Here is a 22,346-nt window from a genome sequence, read left to right as displayed (position 1 = left end):
TGACTGAGCCACCCAGGTGCCCCGAGTTCAATTTTTTAAAAAAGAATTTGAGTTAAGCACCGACCCTGTCTGAAACGTATGAATATAAGGTTTTATTAACATTATGAAAAACTCTTGTAGCCTGAACTTCTCTTTGTTTATATATACTGAGAGGAGGAAGTAAAATCACCCTCAGTTCCAAATCCCCCTTATTTCCATTTGCAAAAGGAACTACCAGTATTTTGCTTTATATTATTTTTATCATAGTACTTTATTTCAGTATCAAACTGAAAATCACCACTTACAATTTTTTTTAAAGCCACCACTACTATCTAAATCTCTCCTTACCTGATTTTACTACAGCAACAAAACACCAGCAAAAATATTGTATCTTTACGAGCAGGGACAAAAAACTTCTGAAACTGGTTCTTCTTTACCACAAAAGGTTTTATACTGAAGAGTTTAAATAGCAAAATGGTATAATGATTAGGCTGGGCAGGTGTACAATGTACCCATGAATTATTAAATGAAAACCCAAACCCTTCCTTTTAGAATCAACTTGGCTTGTTATTCACTCACCTACTACTACACCAACTAATATTAATGTCACGGAAGAGGCTGTTCATGATTACTTCTAAGTTTTGACTAAGCAGACTATAAAAGAATGATGGAGACCCCTCCAAAGCATGGCTTTGAGCAGCGAAAGCTAACATTTCTTTTTCAATGCAATTTTTGTTCACACTTTCCCAGGGAAAAAAGTTTCCCCAAAAGGTGTCCTTAAAAAGAACCCACAAATACCAAAGACATAAAGTCTTTTTGCCATTTTAAACTATCAATAATGTTAACTCTCCATATCTTTCTTCTTTTTTTGTTTTCAAAGGAGAATATGAAAGAACGTTTCAATACACTGACCAATTTGATTTGGAGTCCGATGAGTTATTTGCCATGAAGAAAAAAGCTAGCACTTTCAGTCTTGCGGATCAGTGACTATGGGAGACGAATCTCTTGAAGGTCAAATGCCTGATTCTAGACCTTCAGCTTCCACAAATCACCGTCAGCAAATCCTAAATCCAATCATCTCTCTTTCCAAAGAGCTCAATGTGTAGTGACTTACTTTTAGATTAAGATAGTTGGCTTTCTTTTCTTTTGGTTCTGGACTATACCTCTACCTGAATTTTGACAATTAGGGCAGTAAAGGCTATAAGGTAACCTACCTTTCTTCTTTAACCTAGCAATAAAAAGTAATCAGTAACATTTTGCCTTTTAGTATACCTGAATTCAGAAGGATTTGCGTTTACCATTCCTCCTTTATTACTTTCCAACACCATTATTCCCTCTACATTTATTATTTGGCATTCTACTATAGGAGAGAGCGCTGCTGTCTTCTGTCAGCCGATCTTTACCTTTACACTGAGGTCGAGAACAGTGACCTTCCGCTCACCCCATTTAAGAATTTCTGTGTTTTGTATGCACGATGATAGGAAAGCCGCACCCCACAAACAGTATCAACTTTAACTCTGTGGAGAACGAAGTTCACTGCCCTGCTGGCCATCAAGTGCTAGGGCTGCACTCAATTCCCTCCAGGTGCAATGTCGTGAGCCCGGGTACTTAACTGGCGATCTATGAACCTTTTAAAAATCGTGTGCAAAAGTGCTTTTAATTTTTTTCTAAGGAGATACCTTCAACTGCACCCTTTTCCGCCCCCGGATACTCAAATGAGCCCTCCTTTTCAGGGGAAGTGAGTACAACTCTCAGTGGGTTGGAGATGAGCACTCAGATAATCAAGGAGAAAACAGCTAACAACCCTAAACTCCCGACCGACCCTTAATTTCCCCAGATCGAGGAGCGCAAATCTGGGAGTCAAAAGACCAGAAGGGGCCAGCCGGGTACCGGACCCCGGACTCCCGGCACCCTTCGCGCCTCCGCTTGCACGAAGAGCGCCCCACGACAACCGCCCACTGCTCGGGGGCCGCACTCCCGGCCCTCGAGCCCGCGTAGCCTGTCCACCTGCTAACTAGCCGGCCGGACACCCGCCACAGGCGCCGCTGAGGCCGCCACTTCCACACCCAGCACTCGGAACGCTGGCCCAGAACCGCCCCAACGCAGAGGAGAGGGCGGGGCCCTCGGCCGCACCCCTTCGCCTTTCCCCCGCCTTCTTTGTTTCTTCCGGAGTCGCCATTGGCTGCTTGCCCGCGAGACCGGGCGACCCGCGGGCCTGCAGTGAGACAGGATTGGACGACGTCGCTGCCGCTCGGCCACCGGCCCGCTCACGATTGGCCGAGGCGCCGCCGGGGGTTTGAATCGCGGCCCCGGCCGGGGAGGGTTCTGCCAAAGTGCCACGTTGGGCCCGGCTGCAGCGTGAGAAGCCGGCTCAGGGCACCCGCCCGGTCGCTGGTGCCGGAGCTCCGGCCGTTGGGCGGCTCGAGGCGGGTCGGGAGGCCGGTCCGCGGCGTGCGGTGTGAGCCGCCCCGTGCGGCGGCGGCGGGGAGCAGTTCTGGTCAGGAGACGCGGCGGAGCCTAGGCGGCGTCGCGTCCCGCCGGAGGGCGGCTCTGGCTGAGGGCGGAGGAGCCCGTGGAGCGCCCGGGGCAGCGGCTGAGGCGGGACGGCGGCGGCGGGCGCCGCTGCCCCCGGAGGAGCCGGCCGAGATGCTGGCGGAAAACCTAGTGGAGGAGTTTGAGATGAAGGAGGACGAGCCGTGGTACGACCACCAGGACCTCCAGCAAGGTGAGGGCGCGGTCGCCCCCCCACCTCGGGCGGGCGGCCTGGCCGGGGAGGCTCTCGGGCGCGAAACCGTTAAAAAGTTGCTCTTGCCGGCGGCCAGCGGACGCCAGGTGCGGGAAGGTCCGACGTTCACCTGGCGTGGGCATCGGCCGTGTGCCCTGCCCGCCGGGAGGCCGCTTCTGCGCAGTGCCCCTCACCATCCCTGCGTGTGGGCCGGGTACCGTTGGGAGCGCTTCCCGGGTTAGCTGGTTGAATCCTCACCGCATTACTCGGAGGCGCAGGACGGCCTCTTCCTGGCTTGCACCCCGCGGCCTCAGCGCCTCCGGAGGACCCCCTACCAAGCCCGAACCGAGTGGGAGCTGCTGCAGGTGGTAGGGGTAGCAGTGCTGTGTGGCAGGAACCGTGCCGGGCCCGCCCACCTCACCCGCTCCATCCATTCCTTGGAGAGGAACTTCTCTTGTCCCCATTTCCCAGATGAGGAAAGCGAGGCTAAAACGGCCAAACGACTTCGTTCGAGTCAAGGGTGGAGGCCAGCGGTTTTGAACCCACACACTCAGAACGAGGAGTCGTAGTCACTGCCCAGACCCTTTCTCTCCTTTATCATCGGTTTACAGCTTCAGTTGGGTGTTAGAAAGTTGAGTTTTTTTTTGGGGGGGGGCCAATGCATAGTTCACCATATGCCAAGTGAAAGTGACTTGAGGCACTTTTGCGTCCGCCACTTCTTGGCAGTTTGCGCTCTAGCTTTTTAGTTAAAAACAGGCATTCAGATCCTGGCCTGCCTTGGATTTCTTGCTGAAGGTGTCTCCAGAGAGAAATCTTAGAGCAGCTTTCAAATTTGGAGCCAGTCCCCCCACCTTGTTTTGCGTATTAATAGCAGGAATTTGCAATTGGGGAAGCTTTTTGTGGGTTCTTAACACAGGTGCTCATTTAGTCCTCCCGTCAAGCTATGGACGTAGTAGATAGATACTGTTATTGGGAGAGCTAGGACTTCCACTCCAAACCTCAGAACCAACTTTCTTAGCCACTATTACTGAACACTCCTTAGGAATTTTTTTCAGGCATCTTCGGTCTCTGCAATTCTGTAAAAAGCAACTTTTTCAGCTTTAAACTTTCACTGAAAATTAACATCTCACTTAGTTGAATATTAAATGACCATGATGTTGGTTCATGGCAATCACTGAACTTGGGGGGGGGGATGTAGGCTTGAATAACTTGTTTTGTTTGTCTTTTCTAAGTACAAGCAACTCTTGGGAAAAGGTGATTTTTGATATGTGGTGGACAGTCACTTGAACCAAAGTGGTTCACCATTTGACTTAAATAGCCCAAGCTGTTCAGTGGCTGCAGTGCAGTATGTGCCATCATGTGTTCTCAATGTCCACAGGCAAATTTGTCTTATATTTTAACCTGTTTTCAAAATTCCCCATAAGGATTGATGGCCTAGTTTGATACTTTCTCCAAGATTAATAAGGAAACCACTGCACAGTTGCAGCATTTCCCTACAATAAATGAAGCAGTTTGTATAATCAAAGCTAAATATCTTTAGCAAGTATTGATCTGTGCAGGCCCCCCTCTTTTTTTTTTTTAAATCTAGCAAACTTAACACATAATAGAGGCTTAGTTTTCATATTTGTTGAACTGAGTTGCTCACACAGGGTTACTCTTTTCATGGCTCTCTTCCATCAGGTGCTTTAGTCCACACTGCACTTCCACCCTGTGGGAAGTTGTTAGGAACAACCAGTTGTAAGATGTCAGTCTATGGGAAACAAATGCAACGTGTTGGCATTACATGTGGAACTCTTTAACCTCTGATCAAAACAAAGCCATCAGATGTTCAAGTTTAATGAAACCTTAATGAGCACAGGTCCGAACCTCCTTAATGTCAATTTGCATTTGGAATTTGTTCTCTGCTTTTCAAAAAACTTTTACATCTGTTACCACAATGGACTTTGACATAACCCTGTATGTCATAACCAAGTGCCTGGAGTAGGAATAGATGTGAAATTCCAACAATCATAACTCGTGAATATGGCCTGTAGAAGAATGAAGTCTGCACTGTGAATGAAAGGATATCTTTGTCCCAATTTTTAAAAATTATATGTTAAAGAACACCTAAACTTCTAACGAATTTTTAAGTGTTAATTTCTGAAAAATGTATTATAGAGTCTGTGCCAGGCATTCATCTAGGCACTGGGGTCACAGTGCCTATCCACAAGATAGGATAGGATTCTATTCCTGGAGTTGACAGTCTAGGAATCTATTAGTGAAGCCTGGAGATGTTGCCTCCTGGTATGTGCCCAACTACAGTGCCTGGCACGTGGTAGGCCCTCGGTAGCTATTAGATGCTGAATACAGTTTGGGAGCAAGTCCTGTTAGACTGATAAGCACATCTAATGGGGTTTTATCAAGTGCAGACATCTGTTGTTTTTTGTTTTCTTTTAAGATATTATTTATTTATTTTGACAGTGAGAGCAGGAACACAAGCAGGGGGAGTGGGAGAGGGAGAAGCAGGCTTCCCCCTGAGCAGAGAGTCCGATGTGGGGCTCAATCCCAGGACCCTGGGATCGTGACCTGAGCCGAAGGCAGATGCTTAACGACTGAGCTGCCCAGGCGCCCCTGTTGTTTTTTTGTTTTTTAACATCCTCACTATAAACTTTACTGAACAAGCCTTGTTTGGAGAGAGCTGCTAAAGACTTTTTAAGATCCTGTTCTCAAAGTCATTAAACTACAAACTTGTTTCCTTTAGCAATAGAAGCATTATTTAAGTAAATCGACCATATCAAAGTTTGCTGGCGAATTCTTTTTTTTTTAAAGATTTTATTTATTTATTTGAGAGAGAGAGAGAGAGAGAGAATGAGAGAGAGAACACGAGAGGGGGGAGGGTCAGAGGGAGAAGCAGACTCCCTGGTGAGCAGGGAGCCCGATGTGGGGCTCGATCCTGGGACTCCAGGATCATGACCTGAGCCGAAGGCAGTCGCTTAACCAACTGAGCCACCCAGGCGCCCCGCGAATTCTTTTTTAAATTAAAATTGCTGAAAAATTCTAACCTCGGAAGGCTGTGGACCACCATTTATACCTTGTTAGAAACATGTAAAGCTTGTGCAGGCTGAAGGAGAAAACCCTTTGCTTTTACAGAACACTTTGATGAAGAGACTGTCTTTTGTCAGAGAGCTGAGTTGGCACAGTAAGAATACTGACAATGATCTCTATGGGTAAGATCCTTTCTGGGACAGCAGGAGCCTTCTGTGCAGGTAATGATGGTGCTTGCTTTGAAATGTACCCCTGAGAACAAGGTGGAAAGACTTCAGAAACTGAGTTTTCTTTTAGTCCAGCTGCTATTATAATTGTCATTTGGTGAGCTGTGCAAGCTTAGAATAAGGTTTCAAATTCCTACTATATGGATTGGCAAATGAAATCTTAAAGGAACCCTCATATTTCTACTTCTTTTCACGATGAGTACATTTTCCATGTGTACTACTAATTTGCTGAATCATTGTTGAAGGGTCATTAAAACTGGCACCATCATTTTTCTTGATGTTTATATTCAGGTTTTTTGCTTTCCCAATTATAGTAACGTTGGCAACAGGAGTTACACAGAAGCATCACCAAGTGACGCATTTGATTTTGTAATAGGAAAAGCTTTCAGCCCTAATGTTGTTGAATTACTACTACAGACTACAGCTAACATGGGAATATGTTGTCCTCATAGTTTGTGAAAACTACAGTAAAATAAAAATATAGCAGTGGAATTTAAAGGTTTCAGAATTTCAGAAGATTCTTTTTAAAAAATCACTCAGCTGCCAGACTAATCTTTTGCTTTGGCATAGGGCTGAGTAGAGTACCTGTTTAAAGCTTATAGTTTACACTGTTAAAGTTGATGATTATCACTTGCAAAGATTAATTAGTGAAAATATTAAACATACAAAGGTGTTGGTAGGTTGTAATTCTCAAGCCTGCAGTAAATTGTGACTGCCTAGCTCAGTTCATTAGGATTTAGAAAAGACAACCTCTTAGTGAAAATCCTTATTGTAAAATAGAGATGACCAGGTGCATAAGACTTCAAAACTATATTGTTTCCTTTCCTTTTGTGCCTTAATTAAAAATATAAAGGGCATTGAGCATTCTCCCAGTCGCCCCACTAATTATTTAGAAACCCTTCTTGGGCTTACTGCCAGCTTTTGGCTCCTTTTGGTTATGGAAGCCAGATGCTACACAACAGGAAATGAATTTTTTTTTAAGACCAAAAAAAGACCCTTGTCTTTAACATATGAAGTAATATCCTATTATTCAGTGTGACTTCACAGACACTTACTTGTAGTTGAGACTTTTTTTGCCAAATTCTATCCTAAACTTCTGTGAAATATTTAGGAGATTGAGACTTCAGGTTACTGAACCAGGTTGGGGCTTTGTTTAACTGGAAATAGGGAGTGAGATAAGGACAAGTCTCGAATTCTTTTCTGCTTGCTATTTACTGGAACAGTGCTGTGCTTGGCATCTCTTTCGGCTGTGTGTTAAGTAGTAGATAGTTTCATAACTGAATCAAAATAGTTGAGGATGGTGTCAAGTTAGTCTTAAGTCTGGAAGAGGGTTTGGCTCAGGTTTTGATCACTAGTTAAGAACACCTTTGGTGAGTCTCTGGTCCTTCCCAGTGAGGAATTACCACCGTACAACTGGCCAGGAGAGACTTAAGTAATGTTTAGGTAATGTTTATATGCTTTGTCTTAAATAAGCATGGTGGCTTCTGTGTGGGGATATGTATACACATTACATGTCCTATGAGTACAAAATAATAATTTCTGGAGCATCTGCGTAGTTCCTTTTGCATTTAATGAAAACAGGATATTAACTTGCCTGGGATTGTGTGTGCTTTCACTGGCAGAGCAGGCAATAAAAGCCAAGTAGCTCAACTCTGATTTCTCATTGCCATCTATAAAAACAAGTGAAAAGATTAAGTACCTCAAAGGGAAATGTACTCCCTACCTGAAACAGAGATATGCGGACCTCCCCGTGTAAAGATGGCGTACTCTCAGTATGATGACTGCAAAGTTAAAAGCTGTTGACAGTAGTTTCTGTTTTGCTGTGACTCACCATGTAGATTTGGTCAGGTCAGTTAGCATCTTTGTGCTTCAGATTGTCTCATTTGAAAATCCAGGCTAAATACCTTGAAAAGATAGATTAATATCTCTTAAATGCTTTGAGCTGTTTGTAAAGGTTCTATGCCTTGTGAATAGAAGATGTTATTTCATAGACTTGTTATCTGAAGTCTTAAGTACATTAATTGACATTGTTAATATTTAAATCACGAGAGAATGTATCTTAACACCTGTCTACCAACATATATAGATTTATTATAAATGGGTGTAATATGTTTTAAAATGAGCTGGAGTGGTGTGTGGTAGGTTTTGATGCTTTGTTTTTTCTTAATGAGGGAAAACTAACCAAGTAGAATACTAATTATGCATTCTAATGGACAGGACCGGGTAACAAAAGTTGTGGCTTTTCTTTTACTACTTTCTCTAGGTTAAGTTTTAATGTCAGTGGTAATGAGTAAATACAAAACCTTATTTGTCAACCTCTAAAAATTGTTTAAAGAGCATATGTAGTGAGGTTCCCTGTTTTCCTAATATTTTTTTCGTAATAAATACTTTATATGACATTAAGCAAAATGACTTTCCATCATACTTAGAATAAAATTTAAATATTCTTTACCATGGGCTAAAATCTTGCATGTTCTGATTGCTGCCTACCCTCCAGCTTCATCTCTTCCCACTCTCCCCTTCATGCTTCTGTCACACTGGCTTTTTGTCAGGTCGTAGACTACACCAAGTTCTTTCCTGTTGGAGTGCCTCTGTGTGGCTTTTTTATATGGCGAGATCCTCATTCCTCAAGCCTCAGCTAAAATGTCCCCTCAGACTTTCCTTGTGATGTCTCTTTCTAAAACAGATCCTTTATTCATTATCACCAAATCTATTTTTTTCTTTCTTACACATCACATTTAATTGGTTGATAATTCTTTTTAGCTCTGCTTTAAACTGTATCCAGATTCCTACCTCTTCTCTCCATTTCTGCCAGCGTAGTCCGAGCCACCATCATCTCTCACCCAGATGATTGCAGCATCCTCCTGTCACCCTGCTTCCATCTTTGTCTCTTGCAGGCTGTTTACATAGCAGCCACTCATCCTGTCAGAAGCTTTCACTGGGTTCCATTTCACTCAGAGTACAAGCCAAAATCTTGATCTTCGTAGGCCCTACACAAGCTGGCCTTAGAGCTTAGAGCCCTTCTGACTTGTCACCGTCTCTGCCCCCCATACACACTTTGCTTTGGCCTCATTGACCTCCTTATTAGCTCCAGTCACACTTCTTCCTAGAGCTTTTGTACTTGTTTTGTCTCTGCCTGGAATGCTCATCCTCTAGATTGATCTACAGGATCATTTATTCAGTTCCTTCACATCTTGATTCTAATGTGACCTTTGTCACATGTTCTTAAAGGTCAGCTTTCCACATCCACATTCTTCATATCCCCCTAACTTTATTTTTCCTCTTTCGCACTTACTGCTATTTTTTTATATTCTATCATGCTGTTTCTCCCAATAAAATAGAAGCTTCATGAGGACAGGGAATTTTTTAGCTAAGTTCACTCTTATATACCTAGTGCCTAGAACAGTGTCTGGTATTAATGTATGCATGCATTTATGAATGAAAAGTGTTCATCATGTTGGGAAGTTTATTTACTTATTTACTGTCTGGCTTCTCCCATTAGTCTCTGGAAGTGTCAGGATGACAGGAACTTCATCCATTTTATTCACCATTCTTTAACTAAAGCTTAGTAGCATAGTGCCTAGCAATAAAAACATTAATTTGTGGGTTCTCCCACCGCCCCCGCGGCGGGTCGCATCAGCTCGGGCGGCGGGAGGAGCGGTAGCGGCCAGGCAGCCCAGCTTGGCGAAGGGTCTCGGCATGCCACGGCCCGTAGGCACCCGGCACGCGCCCGCCCCGCCGCCACGACGCCCAAGAGGAAGGTCAGCTCCGCCGAGGGGGGCGTCGAAGGAGGAGCCCAAGAGGAGGTCGGCGAGGTTGTCAGCCAAACCTGCTCCTGCAAAAGTGGAAACGAAGCCAAAAAAGGTGGCAGGAAAGGATAAATCTTCAGACAAAAAAGTGCAAACAAAGGGGAAAAGGGGAGCAAAGGGAAAACAGGCTGAAGTGGCTAACCAAGAAACGAAAGAAGACTTACCTGCAGAAAACGGAGAAACTAAAAATGAGGAGAGTCCAGCCTCCGATGAAGCAGGAGAGAAAGAAGCTAAGTCTGATTAATACCATAAACCATGTCTTATCAGTGGTCCCTGTCGCCCTTCTTGTACAATCCAGAGGAATATTTTTATCAACTGTTTTGTAAATGCAAGTTTTTTAGTAGCTCTAGAAACATTTTTAAGAAGGAGGGAATCCCACCTCACTCCATTTTTTAAGTGTAAATGCTTTTTCTTTAAGAGGTGAAATCATTTGCTGGTTGTTTATTTTTTGGTACAACCAGGAAATAGTGGGATATTGAATGTGGGAGGCTTTGATTGTCTTGGGTGTCAGCTCAACATTCCATAGCTGGGGTAGTTTTTATATCCTATTAATACCAAGCATACTAAATGGCAATTTGGAGTCGGTTGTGCATTTACTATGTCTTGAGTATTTTAAATTACTTCTATTCCCATGTTGTTTTTGGTAGAATTGTTTCCTAAAGAAAACCACTGCTAGATCTTGGCTCTCCCGGTCAGAGTTCTGGTGCACTCTGTAACATCTTGGTCGTGGTAGTCCAGTTTTCCTAGTAACTCTGTTAATGTGCTGTGCAAGATTGAGAATTTGAGTATGTAGTATATATGATATTAAATTGTGAATTAATGGGACTTAACAATGTAACAGTGTATCAGCATTTGAAGATCTTGGTACTTGATATACTGTTAAGGAAAATTTGCCTCCAAATTTTAAGCTGGAAGGTCACTGGAATAACTTTTAGAAAAGAATCACAACTACATGGTTTTTTTAGATTTTCCGTACGTATGTTAAGAAGTGTGTACAAATTGAAACGTCTGTACTGATCCTCAAAACAACCAATAAAAAATTAAGAATTTTGTGAAGCACATAAAAAAACATTAATTTGTGAATCAATGCATACTAATAATACTTGGGCTTTGTATGCAGCATAGTTTCTGAAGTCCCCCCTTATATATTATTTCATTTGATTTTTGCAGTCTTACATTGACAGGACCGTCTTCTCTCTAGACAAGAATACCAAGTGTAGGGACCTTTAAAGTCACCATATTGAAAGTGTTAACCTGGTAAATGGTAGTCAGAACTGGACCTCAGGCCTTCCTACTCAATTCAGTGCATTTCTCACTATGTTAAAGGGCCTCCCATGAAACTTATTATGCAGGGATTTCTGTTACTATATTAGAACTAGTGTCCTTTTTTGTATCATTAAATTTTTATTTGGGGTATTGGGTATAATACAAACAAATCCTGTCTTATGTACATATATGCCTAAGAAGAGAGTTGAAAAATGAAGTTCAAAATAGAAATACAGTTTTGTGCTAACTCAAGGTATAAGCTACTGACATGTAATTACCTTAAAAACTGTCACTGCGCTGCTTATCTGGTTTGCTCATCTTGGAGAGGGACATGAAGAGAAGTAGACAGTGTTGTTATTACTGGTGTATTTTTCCTTTTTTTGACTTAATTTTTAGTCTCCTTAGGAGGCCAGGATCTATAACACAAACTTTACTTTGATAGTTGAATTCACAGCAGCCAGATTTCGTGGGAACTTTAGAGACTATTGAAAGATCTACCTATACTTTGGCTCAAAGATCTCCAGAAAGAAAATAGACAATGAGGATATGAATAAGTCCAGTCCATGAGCAAATAATTATGATGTTAGACATCACCACAATGAGTGATCATTTCTGAACTAATGAATACATCTCCATAAAGTAGATCACTTTTCTTCAGTCTTACAAGTAAGGGTACACAAGAGGACACATTACCTGGTAGAGGGACCCAGTTCAACTGAATTTTAAGTAGAACTCAAGTTTCTTTCTGTGCCATTCCACCTTCCATTGGGATCTGACTTAAACTTTTATGTGTTGGGTTAGGTCTTGATTCATTCTTATTTTAAGGACTGGGTTATATAAAATGTTGAAGTGAGATCATTTGCATTATCCTAAGATTCACTTGTTGTACTAGATCTCCAACTTGCTGCTGAACTTGGGAAGACATTACTGGATCGGAACACAGAGTTGGAGGATTCTCTTCAGCAGATGTATACAACCAATCAGGAGCAGTTACAGGAAATTGAGGTAATTTACTCATTAAGAGATTTACACTTTGAATTATGGCATGTTGCTGCTGTTGACCAATCATGTTCTGCTAAAATAGCACTTTCAAAGAATCATTGGAGAGGGTGGGGAGGCTGATTTCTGTTTTCTTTATGCTTTCACAACATATGCCTGGTGAAAGAAATTTCTCTTTTCACCTTGGTGAAGTGTACTAGAAGTAAATGGTCCAGTATTTACCAGTATGTGAAGTACAATAAATCTGTGAATATTATACTTCATTTTTTACTTATGCCAAGTGGTATAAGAGAATAATACAATGAACACCTGTGTACCCACCACCCAGCTTAAGAAACAGCTAGCCACACTGTTGAGGCTCCCTTCTTGTTTTCACTCCCTTCCCCAACCACTGCCAAACACCATCCTAAATTTGGGTTTAGAGGGAAAAAATTTTAAGTTGTAGGACCTGATTTCATAATGCATTTAAACTTCTTGTGCCATTCAGAGAATCAGGAATGCCTGGCAGGCTCAGTGGGTAGAGCATGCAACTCTTGATCTTAGGGTCTTAAGTTCAAGCCCTATGTTATGGGTAGAGTTTACTTAAAAAAAAAAATCACAAAATGAATATCTCTTTCTCCTTGCTATGATCTTATTTACATTTTTGGTAGATTTTTTTCTTAAAAGTACTTTTTCCACTAGTTTAGCAAACTAAAATGAAAGATACTAGATTAAGGCATTAAAATGCAAGATGCTGGGGCACCTGGGTGGCTCAGTTGTTAAGCATCTGACTCTTGATTTTGGCTCAGGTCATGATATCAGGGTTGTGAGATTGAGCCCCCAAGAGGTTCCTCGCTCTACATGGTGTCTGCTTGAGATTCTCTCTCTCCCTCTCCGTCTCCCTCTGCTCCTCCCCGCCGCTTACACGCGTCCTCTCTCTCTCAAAATCTTTAAAAAAAAAAAAAAAAAATTTAAATGCAAGGTACTGTCTTGTAAATGATCGCATTCAAGTAGTCCAGTTATGTGTAGGCCACCTGACTGTAAAGATGGTAATTTTGGGGAGCACCTGGCTGGCTTAGTGGAGCCTGTGGCTCTTGATCTTGGGACTGTGGGTCTGAGCCCCATGTTGGGTGTACAGATTACTTAAAAATAAAACTTTACAAAAATAAAGATGATAATTTTGGATATTAACCTGACAGTTGTCCTATTAGAATACTTTTCTCTATGCTGTACCCCCCCACACACCCCCCCCCCCCCACCAAAAAAAAAGCTTTGCACTTAAAATTACAACTCCTTCCCCTCAAATTGGTACATGAGAAACAGGACTCTTATGTCCTTATGCACAAAAAATGTAAAAGACCTTAAAACAGTGATCAGAATTTACTGAGTGGGGTCCCTGGGTGGCTCAGAGGTTAAGCCTCCAACTCTTAACTTTGGCTCAGGTTATGATATCAGGGTTGTGAGATCGAGCCCCCCATTGGGCTCTGCAGTGGGCATGGAGCCTGCTTTAAGATTCTCTCCCTCTGCCCTTCCCACCCACCCTAAAAAAAATAAAAATAAAAAAATAAGGCAAATTCATAATCTCAATATCCTTAATTTTACATAGTAGCCGTAATTAAGATGTGTGTATGCAGTAGATCCTTTCCTTCATCAGGATCTATGAATATAGGCAATGATGTGACTGGCTTTGTGGGAAATATACTTTTATAATTCTAGGAAGGTATATCTTATAATATTAAAGTCATCAGCTACCATTTTTAGCACATTCTATATCAAAAGAGCATAGAACATGCCATGCCCAGAATTGAATATACAGTTTGCCAGAAACCTAAAAATGCAGAAAAACCAGTTGTTTTTAAAACTGTTAAAACTAGGGGTGCCTGGGTGGCTCAGTCCTTAATCGTCTGCTTTCGGCTCAGGTCATGATCCCAGGGTCCTGGGATCAAGCCCCGCATCGGGCTCCCTGCTCAGCGGGAGGCCTGCTTCTCCCTCTCTCACTCCCCCTGCTTGTGTGCCCTCTGTCGCTGTGTCTCTGTCAAATAAATCAATAAGATCTTTAAAAAAAACTTAAAACTAGCTAAGTATCATACATGGTCAAGGAATTCATACCTGCTTTGTGTCATAGACTTTGCTTTACAACTCATCAGAAGATTTCATAGAGCAGTCCTAGGGCATATACATGAAGACTCACATACTGTGAGATACATCTATTTGCATTTGGGTAGAAACATAGTCTTAATACACCGTATTGATGTTTTCTGTCAAAGTGCCTATAAATCAGTATAAGTGAATACTATAACTGATACTTATTTTAGAATATCTCCCAAGTATAAGTGAAAAAAGTATAAATATTTGCATACATAAGAGAATGATGCCTTTTTGTTACTACAGGAGATCACAAACACAATTGCTTTATGATCTGAGTTACTTATTCTCTACCTTCTCCACCCCCCCCCCCGGTGGTATTGAGGATGATTAAACAGTTAAGACAGATTGTTGACATTCTGAAAAAAATCCACAGATCTTTGAGATTCTCTAAATCTACAAGTAATAGGGGCACCTGGGTGGCTCAGTCGGTTAAGTGTCTGCCTTCAGCTCAAGTCATGATCCCAGAGTCCTGGAATCAAGCCCTGCATCGAGCTCCCTGCTCAGTGGGGAGTCTGCTTCTCCTTCTCCCTCTCCCCCCCATCTCGTGCTCTCTCTCACAAATAAATAAATCTTTAAAAAATAAATAAATCTACAAATAACACTATACCATCTATTGTCTTAAGATGTTGCAAAGTATAATGGAAATGAAGTATCCAGTTCAGATATTAATGATTAAATATAAATTTAAATTAAACATATGTATAAGCCATTCAAATAAATTTAGTCTGGAATATTTCAGAACCATTTTCATGAATCTTGTTTCCATTATAGAGCACGCAGCCCCCTAGTTCATAGATCCAAGCATTGTAGCATTCAACATTTTACTCTTAATCCTAAGCTGTGTTTTGACTGAGAACAACACTTTCATAGATTTCTTCTCTACCATTGCAGTTGGCTTTCTTCATGTTTATAAATCACTTTATGAAAGTCAGTGAGGGTGGGACAAAATGGGGAGATGAAATGGCAGTGCTGGTTAAGCCCGCTTACCAGCCAGAAAACCCTACCCACCCCCCACACTCATAGCCCAAACTGGCCTTATTGCCTGCTCAGGTCACATCTGTTCCTGTGCAGACTCACAAGTCACAATATAGACTTCCAGTAGTCTAAAACAAGGAAAGCTTGATGCTCTTATAAAAGGAAGCAGGCAGCCAAAGAGCCTAATTCCCTACTAAAAGGTGACCCTTGCATTATGTGCTTCTTATTGTAACCTTCAGGAACCCCCTAAGCTTTATAAGGGCTCTTTCTTTAATTCAAACCTTATGTCAGTTGTTTTCTCTTTTAAGTAAACTTTTTATTGAAATATGCATATAGGAAAAAAGTACAGTTCCTAAATATATAGTTGAATGAGTTTTTATAAAGTAAATGTACTGATGCAACCAACACCCAGATAAGAAATGAGAACATTATCAGCTCTGCCAGTTGTCACTCCCACTAACCAGGATTCTAACATTTAGATTAGTTTAGCCTATTTGAACTTTACCACTTGTAAAAGTTTTAAACCAACTTTTCAGAATGTTTATTGGGACTTTTCCTGACTAGACAAGTAATACATGATCATTTTTTTAAAGTTAGAAAAATATATAGTTGAAAACCAGAAAGTCAGCCCTTATCCTACCACCCAGAAAAATTTGAAATGAGACAATCCAGAAGAATAGTACTGGAACAAACTACTAAGAGTGGATAAAGAACTGTGCAGAACTGGCAAAAATAGGATAAAATCCCCCAAACTGTGACATGTTATAGGCATTATAGAAATAGACGACCAGGAAACTGTCAAGGGTATTTTGTAAGTAGAACTACAAGTGTGCTTTCAAAGACTCTGAGTGGGTTTCAAATAATCCTCATAAAAATTGATCAGTATTGGGCGCCTAGGTGGCTCAGTTGGTTAGGTGACTGCCTTCGGCTCGGGTCATGATCCTGGAGTCCTGGGATCAAGTCCCACATCAGGCTCCCTGCTCGGCAGGGAGTCTGCTTCTCCCTCTGACCCTCTTCCCTCTCGTGCTCTCTATCTCTCATTCTCTCGCTCTCAAATAAATAAAGTCTTTAAAAAAAAATTGATCAGTATTTTTTTATTGATTTTTTTTTTTCTTAAAGATTCTATTTGAGAGAGAGAGAAAGAGCGCACACAGAGAGGGAAAAGCAGGCTTCCCAACTGAGCAGGGAACCTGATGCAGGGATTGATCCCTGGACCCTGGGATCATGACCCCAGCTGAATGCAGATGCTTAACTGACTGAGCCACCCAGGTGCCCTGTTTTGTTTTGTTTTAAAGATTTCATTTGAGAGAGAGATCGAGAACGTGCATGCGCACACGAGTGGGGGAGGGGCAGAAGAGAGGGAGAAGTAGGCTCCCCACTGAGCAGGGAGCCCGCTGTGGGGCTCCATCCCAGGACCCTGAGATCATGACCTGAGCCAAAGGCAGACACTTAACCAACTGAGCCACCTGGGCGCCCCTTAGTAATTGTTTTTAATGAAAAAGAAATTAAACTATTGAAAGTAATGATTAGCTTCAGAGATGCTTATAGCCTCTGTGACTTTTATTCAGTGTTGATGTGAATCGTCTAATTTTTCAAGATTCCAGAGCAAGTTTTTCTCTCCTGGATGAGGAGGGAGGAGAGAAGCTTTGGAGAGTAATGAGATCTGACACCATCAGACATAATCGGATTCTCTTAAAGATTCCTACAATCATGTAAGCAAGCTTACAGCCTAATGTATTTGTTGCGTCTCTGTTTGGAAACCTGCATTATTCCTACAGGACTTGTTACTACCACTTAAAGTAGTGTGGTCTTCAGGGCATCCCTTGTTTCAAGAGCTTATGTCTTCCTTGGAAATTTTAAAGCATTTTATGCTTCCTTTACTACATTTATCAATATTCTACTGTATGCTTATTAATTTGTTCTAGCCCCCTCAGCCCCCATCTATTTCCCATTGCAACGTTGAAGGCTGTTGCTGTGTTTATCCATGGTCTTTCACACATAGTAGATCATCAGTAAATACTTGTTGAAATCAGTATCCTTTATTTTTTTTTTTTAAGTAGGCACTGTGCCCAGCATGGACTTGAACTCATGATCCTGAGATGTGAGAGTCACATTCTTTACTAACTGAGACAGCCAGGCACCCCTTGAAATTAGTATTTTTTTTTAAGGTTTTATTTACTTATTTGACAGAGAGAGCTACAGCGACAGAGGGAACACAAGCAGGGGGAGTAGGAGGGGGAGAAGCAGGCTTCCCACCGAGAAGGGAGCCCGATGCGGGACTCGATCCCAGGACCCTGGGATCATGACCTGAGCCGAAGGCAGATGCTTAACGACTGAGCCACCCAGGCACCCCTCTTTACTGGTTGATACTCTCTTTCCTTAAAGTCTTTTTTTTAAGATTTTATTTATTTATTTGACAGAGAGAGACACAGCTAGAGAGGGGAACACAAGCAGGGGGAATGGGAGAGGGAGAAGCAGGCTCCCCGCCGAGCAGGGAGCCCGATGCAGGGCTCGATCCCAGGACCCTGGGATCATGACCTGAGCTGAAGGCAGACGCTTAACGATGGAGCCACCCAGGGGCCCCCTTGAAATCAGTATCTTAAGAGAGGAACAGATAAATAATTTGCAAAGCACTTTTAATGATTCCTAAACTGTGGGTTTCCACCTCTGGAGATTTTTTTAAGGTGATAGAAGGAGCTCTGGCTTCAGCATTAGAAGATTCAGGTTTAAGCCCTCGATTCTATGGCAAATAGCTGGAGACTTTAGGCATGTGCATCACCTCTCCAAACCATGTTTGCTCTGCTGTATAATGGTGATAACAGTGCTTGCTCTACATTGGCACAGGGTTGTTCTGGGGGATGAAGTTAATATAAGTATGTATTTTAGACTATAAGTTGTTGCACAGTTTATCCGTGTTATAAGAACTTTAGTAATGAAAGAAAATTTAGAAAAAAATAAATCCTTTTCAATTACTGGAAAATTGGTCTTAGCCAAGCTTTCAATAGTGAGATTATATTATAGATGGTTTTTATTTTCATATTCATGCCCTTCTTTTCCTCCTTAAAATTTCCTACAGGGAAAATAAAAAATTAGGGAAAAGAGGTTTTTCAAAGGTAATAGGAAATATTTCTTCAGTATTGTAGAAGGTCATTTTGATACTAAATTCAGAGGATTTGGGTGTTAATCCTTAATATAAGGATAATCCCAACACTGCCTAAAAGCCAAATTTCCATTCCATTCCTTACGTGTTTTTAGTTGGGGTTGTGTCTATCTTTTCCTGCATTCCAGGTCAAGTTTCTGCAGTTACAAATAGGTAATATAATCTTACTTTCTTTTTTTAAAGGTTTGCCTCAGTTGTTAAGGTGACCTGTTTATAGCTTTTGTGCATAACCTGAACCTTGTACTCCTAGCCAAGGTGGCATCCTACACAAATTCCAGGACACATGTGCGATAACTCATGGAACTTAAACTTTGATACTCTGGCCTATAAAATTGACATTTTTGCCTGTGTTTTTGCTATGCTCGTGTTCCCCTCCCCATGTTTTGCTTAAATGTCTCCCTTTCTGCTATTTACTATGACAGATGCTTTTGTACTTGAGCAGTTTTTGGCACTTGAATTTTGGGATCTTGGCAGTCCTGTCAGATTCATTTGAGGCTGTGTATCAAAGATTCTGAATGAAGAAAACCAGAACATTAGAAGCATATCTGTACCTTTAAATGAAGGGTAGAAAATCAACTAACCCATTTCCTTCTACATTTAGAAAAATTTGAAAAATACTAATTTGAAACTTTGGAGGCCAAGCATTAAAGCAGTGTCTGACCACACAGAGTTCTGATTCTCTGGCCTTGCTGAGAAAGCTAATAATTTTTCTTTTAAGTTGCCGACCAAGTTAGTCAGACTTCTTTGTTAGGTAACCTATTACAGATTTCTTGGATGGAGGAGTAAAGGGCTTTTCTGATTAGTTTTGATTTAATAAGATTAAACTCCTACCATGTGAAAACAAGCTCCCTGCCATTCTTTAGATTGTCCTTAAAGCCAAGTCCTCTAAGACCAAAACATCATAAACTCTTCATAAATGGTTTCATTGTGTTTTTATCACAGGTTTATATATCAAACGAGGGGGACTTACTGTAGTGTTTTTTTTTTTTTAATACACTAGTCCTCCCCACCCCCCAAGTCTGTGGTTGCACTTTCCAAAGTTTCAGTTGTGTGGTCAGCCCCCATCCAGAAGCAGATGATTCATTCTTCTTCCATCACATGGTCAGAAGGTCCCTGGTAGCTTCACACTCTGTCATGGCGCCTGTGTCACTCACCTTACTTATCTCATCACGTGGTGTTTTATCATCTCACGTCATCATAAGCACAATGAGATCTTTTGAGCAAGACCACATTCACATAACTTTTATTACAGCATATTGCTATAATTGTTCCTTTTTTTTTTTTTTAAGATTTTTTGAATTTTTTTGACAGCTAGTGAGCACAAGGAGGGGGAGCGGCAGACAGAGGGAGAAGTAGGCTCCTTGCTGAGCAGAGGGCCCGATGTGGGGCTCAATCCCAGAACCCTGGGATCATGACCTGAGCCGAAGGCAGACACTTAATGACTGAACCACCCAGGCACCCTAATTGTTCCATTTTATTATTAATTTCTTGCTGTGCCAAATTTATAAATTAAACTTTATCATAGGTATGTATGTATGTGTAGGGGGAAAAACATAGTCATATATTTAGGGTTCAGTGCTATCCATGGTTTCAGGCACCTACTCGGAGTCTTGGAATGTATCCCCAGTGGATAAGGGGGGACTGCTGTAGCCTCTTTGTACTTTATTTGCATATTTACTTGTTTCCTTTATATTGGCCACAACTCTAATTTGAACATTATTATATCTTTAAAAGAGGACAATGGGGTCCCTGGGTGGCTCAGTCAGTTAAGCACCTGTCTTCGGCTCAGGTCATGATCCCAGAGTCCTGGGATTGAGTCCCACATCGGGCTCCATGCTCAGCGGGGGCAGGGGGGCAGAGGGGGCTGCTTCTCCCTCTCCCGCTGACTGCCACTTCCCCTGCTTGTTCTCTCTCTGTCAAATAAATAAAATCTTTAAATAAATAAAAGGGGGCAACAATTTTGGGCCCACATAATAGCTGGTAGGAATTATGTCTTTCAGATTACTGGGAGGTATCTGTGCCATGGGAATAAATACAGAGAAGTCTATAAATGGGGCAAGAGGGGAAGGAATTAGTGACTATTGGAACCTTTTCCCAAGAGGGTTATAACCAAAGCCCTTCTTAGAATCTTTCAATTAAGTCTCAACATTTCAGCAGTCTTAGTTGTGGTATAGAGCACGATAAGCTGTTGTAAATAGAGGTCTAGAAATTGCCATTTTGGGGTGCCTGGCTGGCTCAGAGCATGTGGCTCTTAATCTCAGGGTCATGAGGGGGTGGAGCCTACTTAAAAGGAAGAAAAAAAACTGCCATTTAGCCAATATTTTTTTAATCCCTACTGTGTCAGGAATTGTGCTAAATGGACTAGAGAGAGAAGAGGCTTCCCTTTTCAAGGAGGGTTAGAAAGACTGGACACTAACAAACACTTTGGTTGTTTATTGTGCTAATTGTTTTGAAGGAAATTAATAAGGTGCCTTGGGAGGAGTGCTGCTTGAGACAGGGTAGTCTGGAAAGGCTTCTGAAGAGGTTATGTTTGAACAGAGGCCTTAAGGACAATTGGAGTTCTTAACCATTATTGTGCCATAGATCCCTTTGGCTGTCTGGTGAGGTCTGTGATGATCCTCTTAAAATATATAGAATAAAAGGGAATCTCTTATATTGAAATGCCTATCAAAATATTGAAGAAAAAATACTGAAAAAATAAATGTGTGATATGGAAATATGTTTTGTTATTAATAGATTAAATACCAAGATATAATTGTCAATCTAAAAACTAATTTCAAATAGTGATGAGTATAACCAATAAATCAAGATTTCTGCAACCACTTTCACATGATATGAAAATACCTGTGATTTCTATCGGTGATGAAGTCCTAGGTACACCCTCATACTACTGATGGCTCGTTGCCTCCATTCAAAATCAAAGGAGGTGTTAAGTGTCAGAAATTAGAGAAAATGAAGATGTAACTTCTCGCTCATCCAAATTCACAGATGCTCTCAGTTCTGTCTGTGGACCTCAGGTTAAGAACTGCTGGATTACATGGAACCACCCAGGAAAAACACATCCCTGAAAGGAAGGGGGAACTTGCTTAGAGTGAGACAACTCCACAGTTTTAGGGTAAAGGTACGCTGAGTGTGAAATAAGGATGAATCAGTAGCTACCTGGTGAAGCTGAAAGAGCCACTTAAGAGACGGTTGGGAAATATTAATTTATACTGAAACACAAATAGATGATAGTAAGGGATTATTGGGGTTCTTTTAGGTATGATTAAAATTGTAGTTAAAATGAAAAGTCTTTTCTCTTAGAAATATATGAATATGTATATATGACTTAAGATGTCTTGGATTTGCTCTAAAATGACTGGAGATGAGAGAAGAAAAGTAGAGATGCAACAAGATTGATGATAATTGTTGAAACTGGATGATGGATAGATGAGGGCTCATTAAACCACTTTTTCCCATTTATATGTTTGAAATTATCCATAATAAAAAGTTTTAAAAACATAGTAGATAAAATTAGCTATTTGTAAAGTGTAAAGAGTCCGTATTTGGGTAGACTGAGGAAGCAGCACACAAGGTCAAGACAGCTAATGTGTTACTGTGGCGAAGTGTGATCGTAAGAACATATGACATGGAGCTGGTAAAGAAGGCTGCTGGGACAGTTATATTGCTTCATCTTAGTGAAGAGCTACAATTAAACTCTTAAGGAGGGAAGCGGTAAACATTAAGCTTAGAGTCATTGTTGATCCAATGGAATATTATGCAGCCATCAAAAAAGACATCTTGCCATTTGCAACGACATGGATGGAGCTAGAGGGTATTATGCTGAGTGAAATAAGTCAATCAGAGAAAGACATGTATCATGACCTCACTGATATGAGGAATTCTTGATCTCAGGAAACAAACTGAGGGTTGCTGGAGTGGTGGGGGGTGGGAGGGATGGGGTGGCTGGGTGATAGACATTGGGGAGGGTATGTGCTATGGTGAGCACTGTGAATTGTGCAAGACTGATGAATCACAGACCTGTACCTCTGAAACAAATAATACATTATATGTTA

General features: G+C 41.5%; 2 protein-coding genes, 1 long non-coding RNA gene and 1 pseudogene across 7 annotated transcripts in view; 2 read left to right on the top strand and 2 right to left on the bottom strand.

Moving 5' to 3' along the window:
• Positions 1-2,142, bottom strand: part of LOC141371670 (transmembrane protein 180-like) — a 47,717-nt gene extending 45,575 nt beyond the window's left edge. Inside the window, exons 1-2 of one of the 5 annotated variants that reach the window (XM_073887995.1) lie at positions 2,113-2,142; positions 1,252-1,607 (exon numbers count right to left, since the gene is read on the bottom strand). In XM_073887995.1, the coding sequence (XP_073744096.1) occupies positions 1,252-1,307 (56 nt within the window). In that variant the 5' untranslated portion in view covers positions 1,308-1,607; positions 2,113-2,142. Of the gene's footprint in view, positions 1-327; positions 433-1,251; positions 1,950-2,112 lie in introns of those variants that run through there. The other 4 variants (XM_073887997.1, XM_073887994.1, XM_073887993.1 and 1 more) reach the window with 4 other exon arrangements.
• A 165-nt stretch (positions 2,143-2,307) lies between these two features.
• CDR2 (cerebellar degeneration related protein 2) overlaps positions 2,308-22,346 on the top strand; it is a 28,852-nt gene continuing 8,813 nt past the window's right edge. Inside the window, exons 1-2 of the mRNA XM_025855468.2 lie at positions 2,308-2,704; positions 11,923-12,035. Of these exons, the coding sequence (XP_025711253.1) occupies positions 2,626-2,704; positions 11,923-12,035 (192 nt within the window). The 5' untranslated portion in view covers positions 2,308-2,625. The remainder of the gene's footprint in view (positions 2,705-11,922; positions 12,036-22,346) is intronic.
• On the bottom strand, positions 7,562-11,780 carry LOC141371664 (uncharacterized). Its single transcript, XR_012376785.1, has 3 exons — positions 11,724-11,780; positions 7,787-7,859; positions 7,562-7,625 (listed from the first exon to the last, which is right to left on the bottom strand). It is a non-coding gene; the product is annotated as an uncharacterized lncRNA (long non-coding RNA).
• LOC112811349 (non-histone chromosomal protein HMG-14 pseudogene) lies at positions 9,555-10,738 on the top strand (annotated as a pseudogene).

The sequence above is a fragment of the Callorhinus ursinus genome, unplaced genomic scaffold (genome assembly GCF_003265705.2).
Source record: "Callorhinus ursinus isolate GAN/ISIS: 27379988/994484 unplaced genomic scaffold, GSC_fseal_2.0 scaffold85, whole genome shotgun sequence".
Taxonomy (NCBI): Eukaryota; Metazoa; Chordata; class Mammalia; order Carnivora; family Otariidae; genus Callorhinus; species Callorhinus ursinus.
This window is presented reverse-complemented; position numbering and strand designations above follow the sequence as displayed.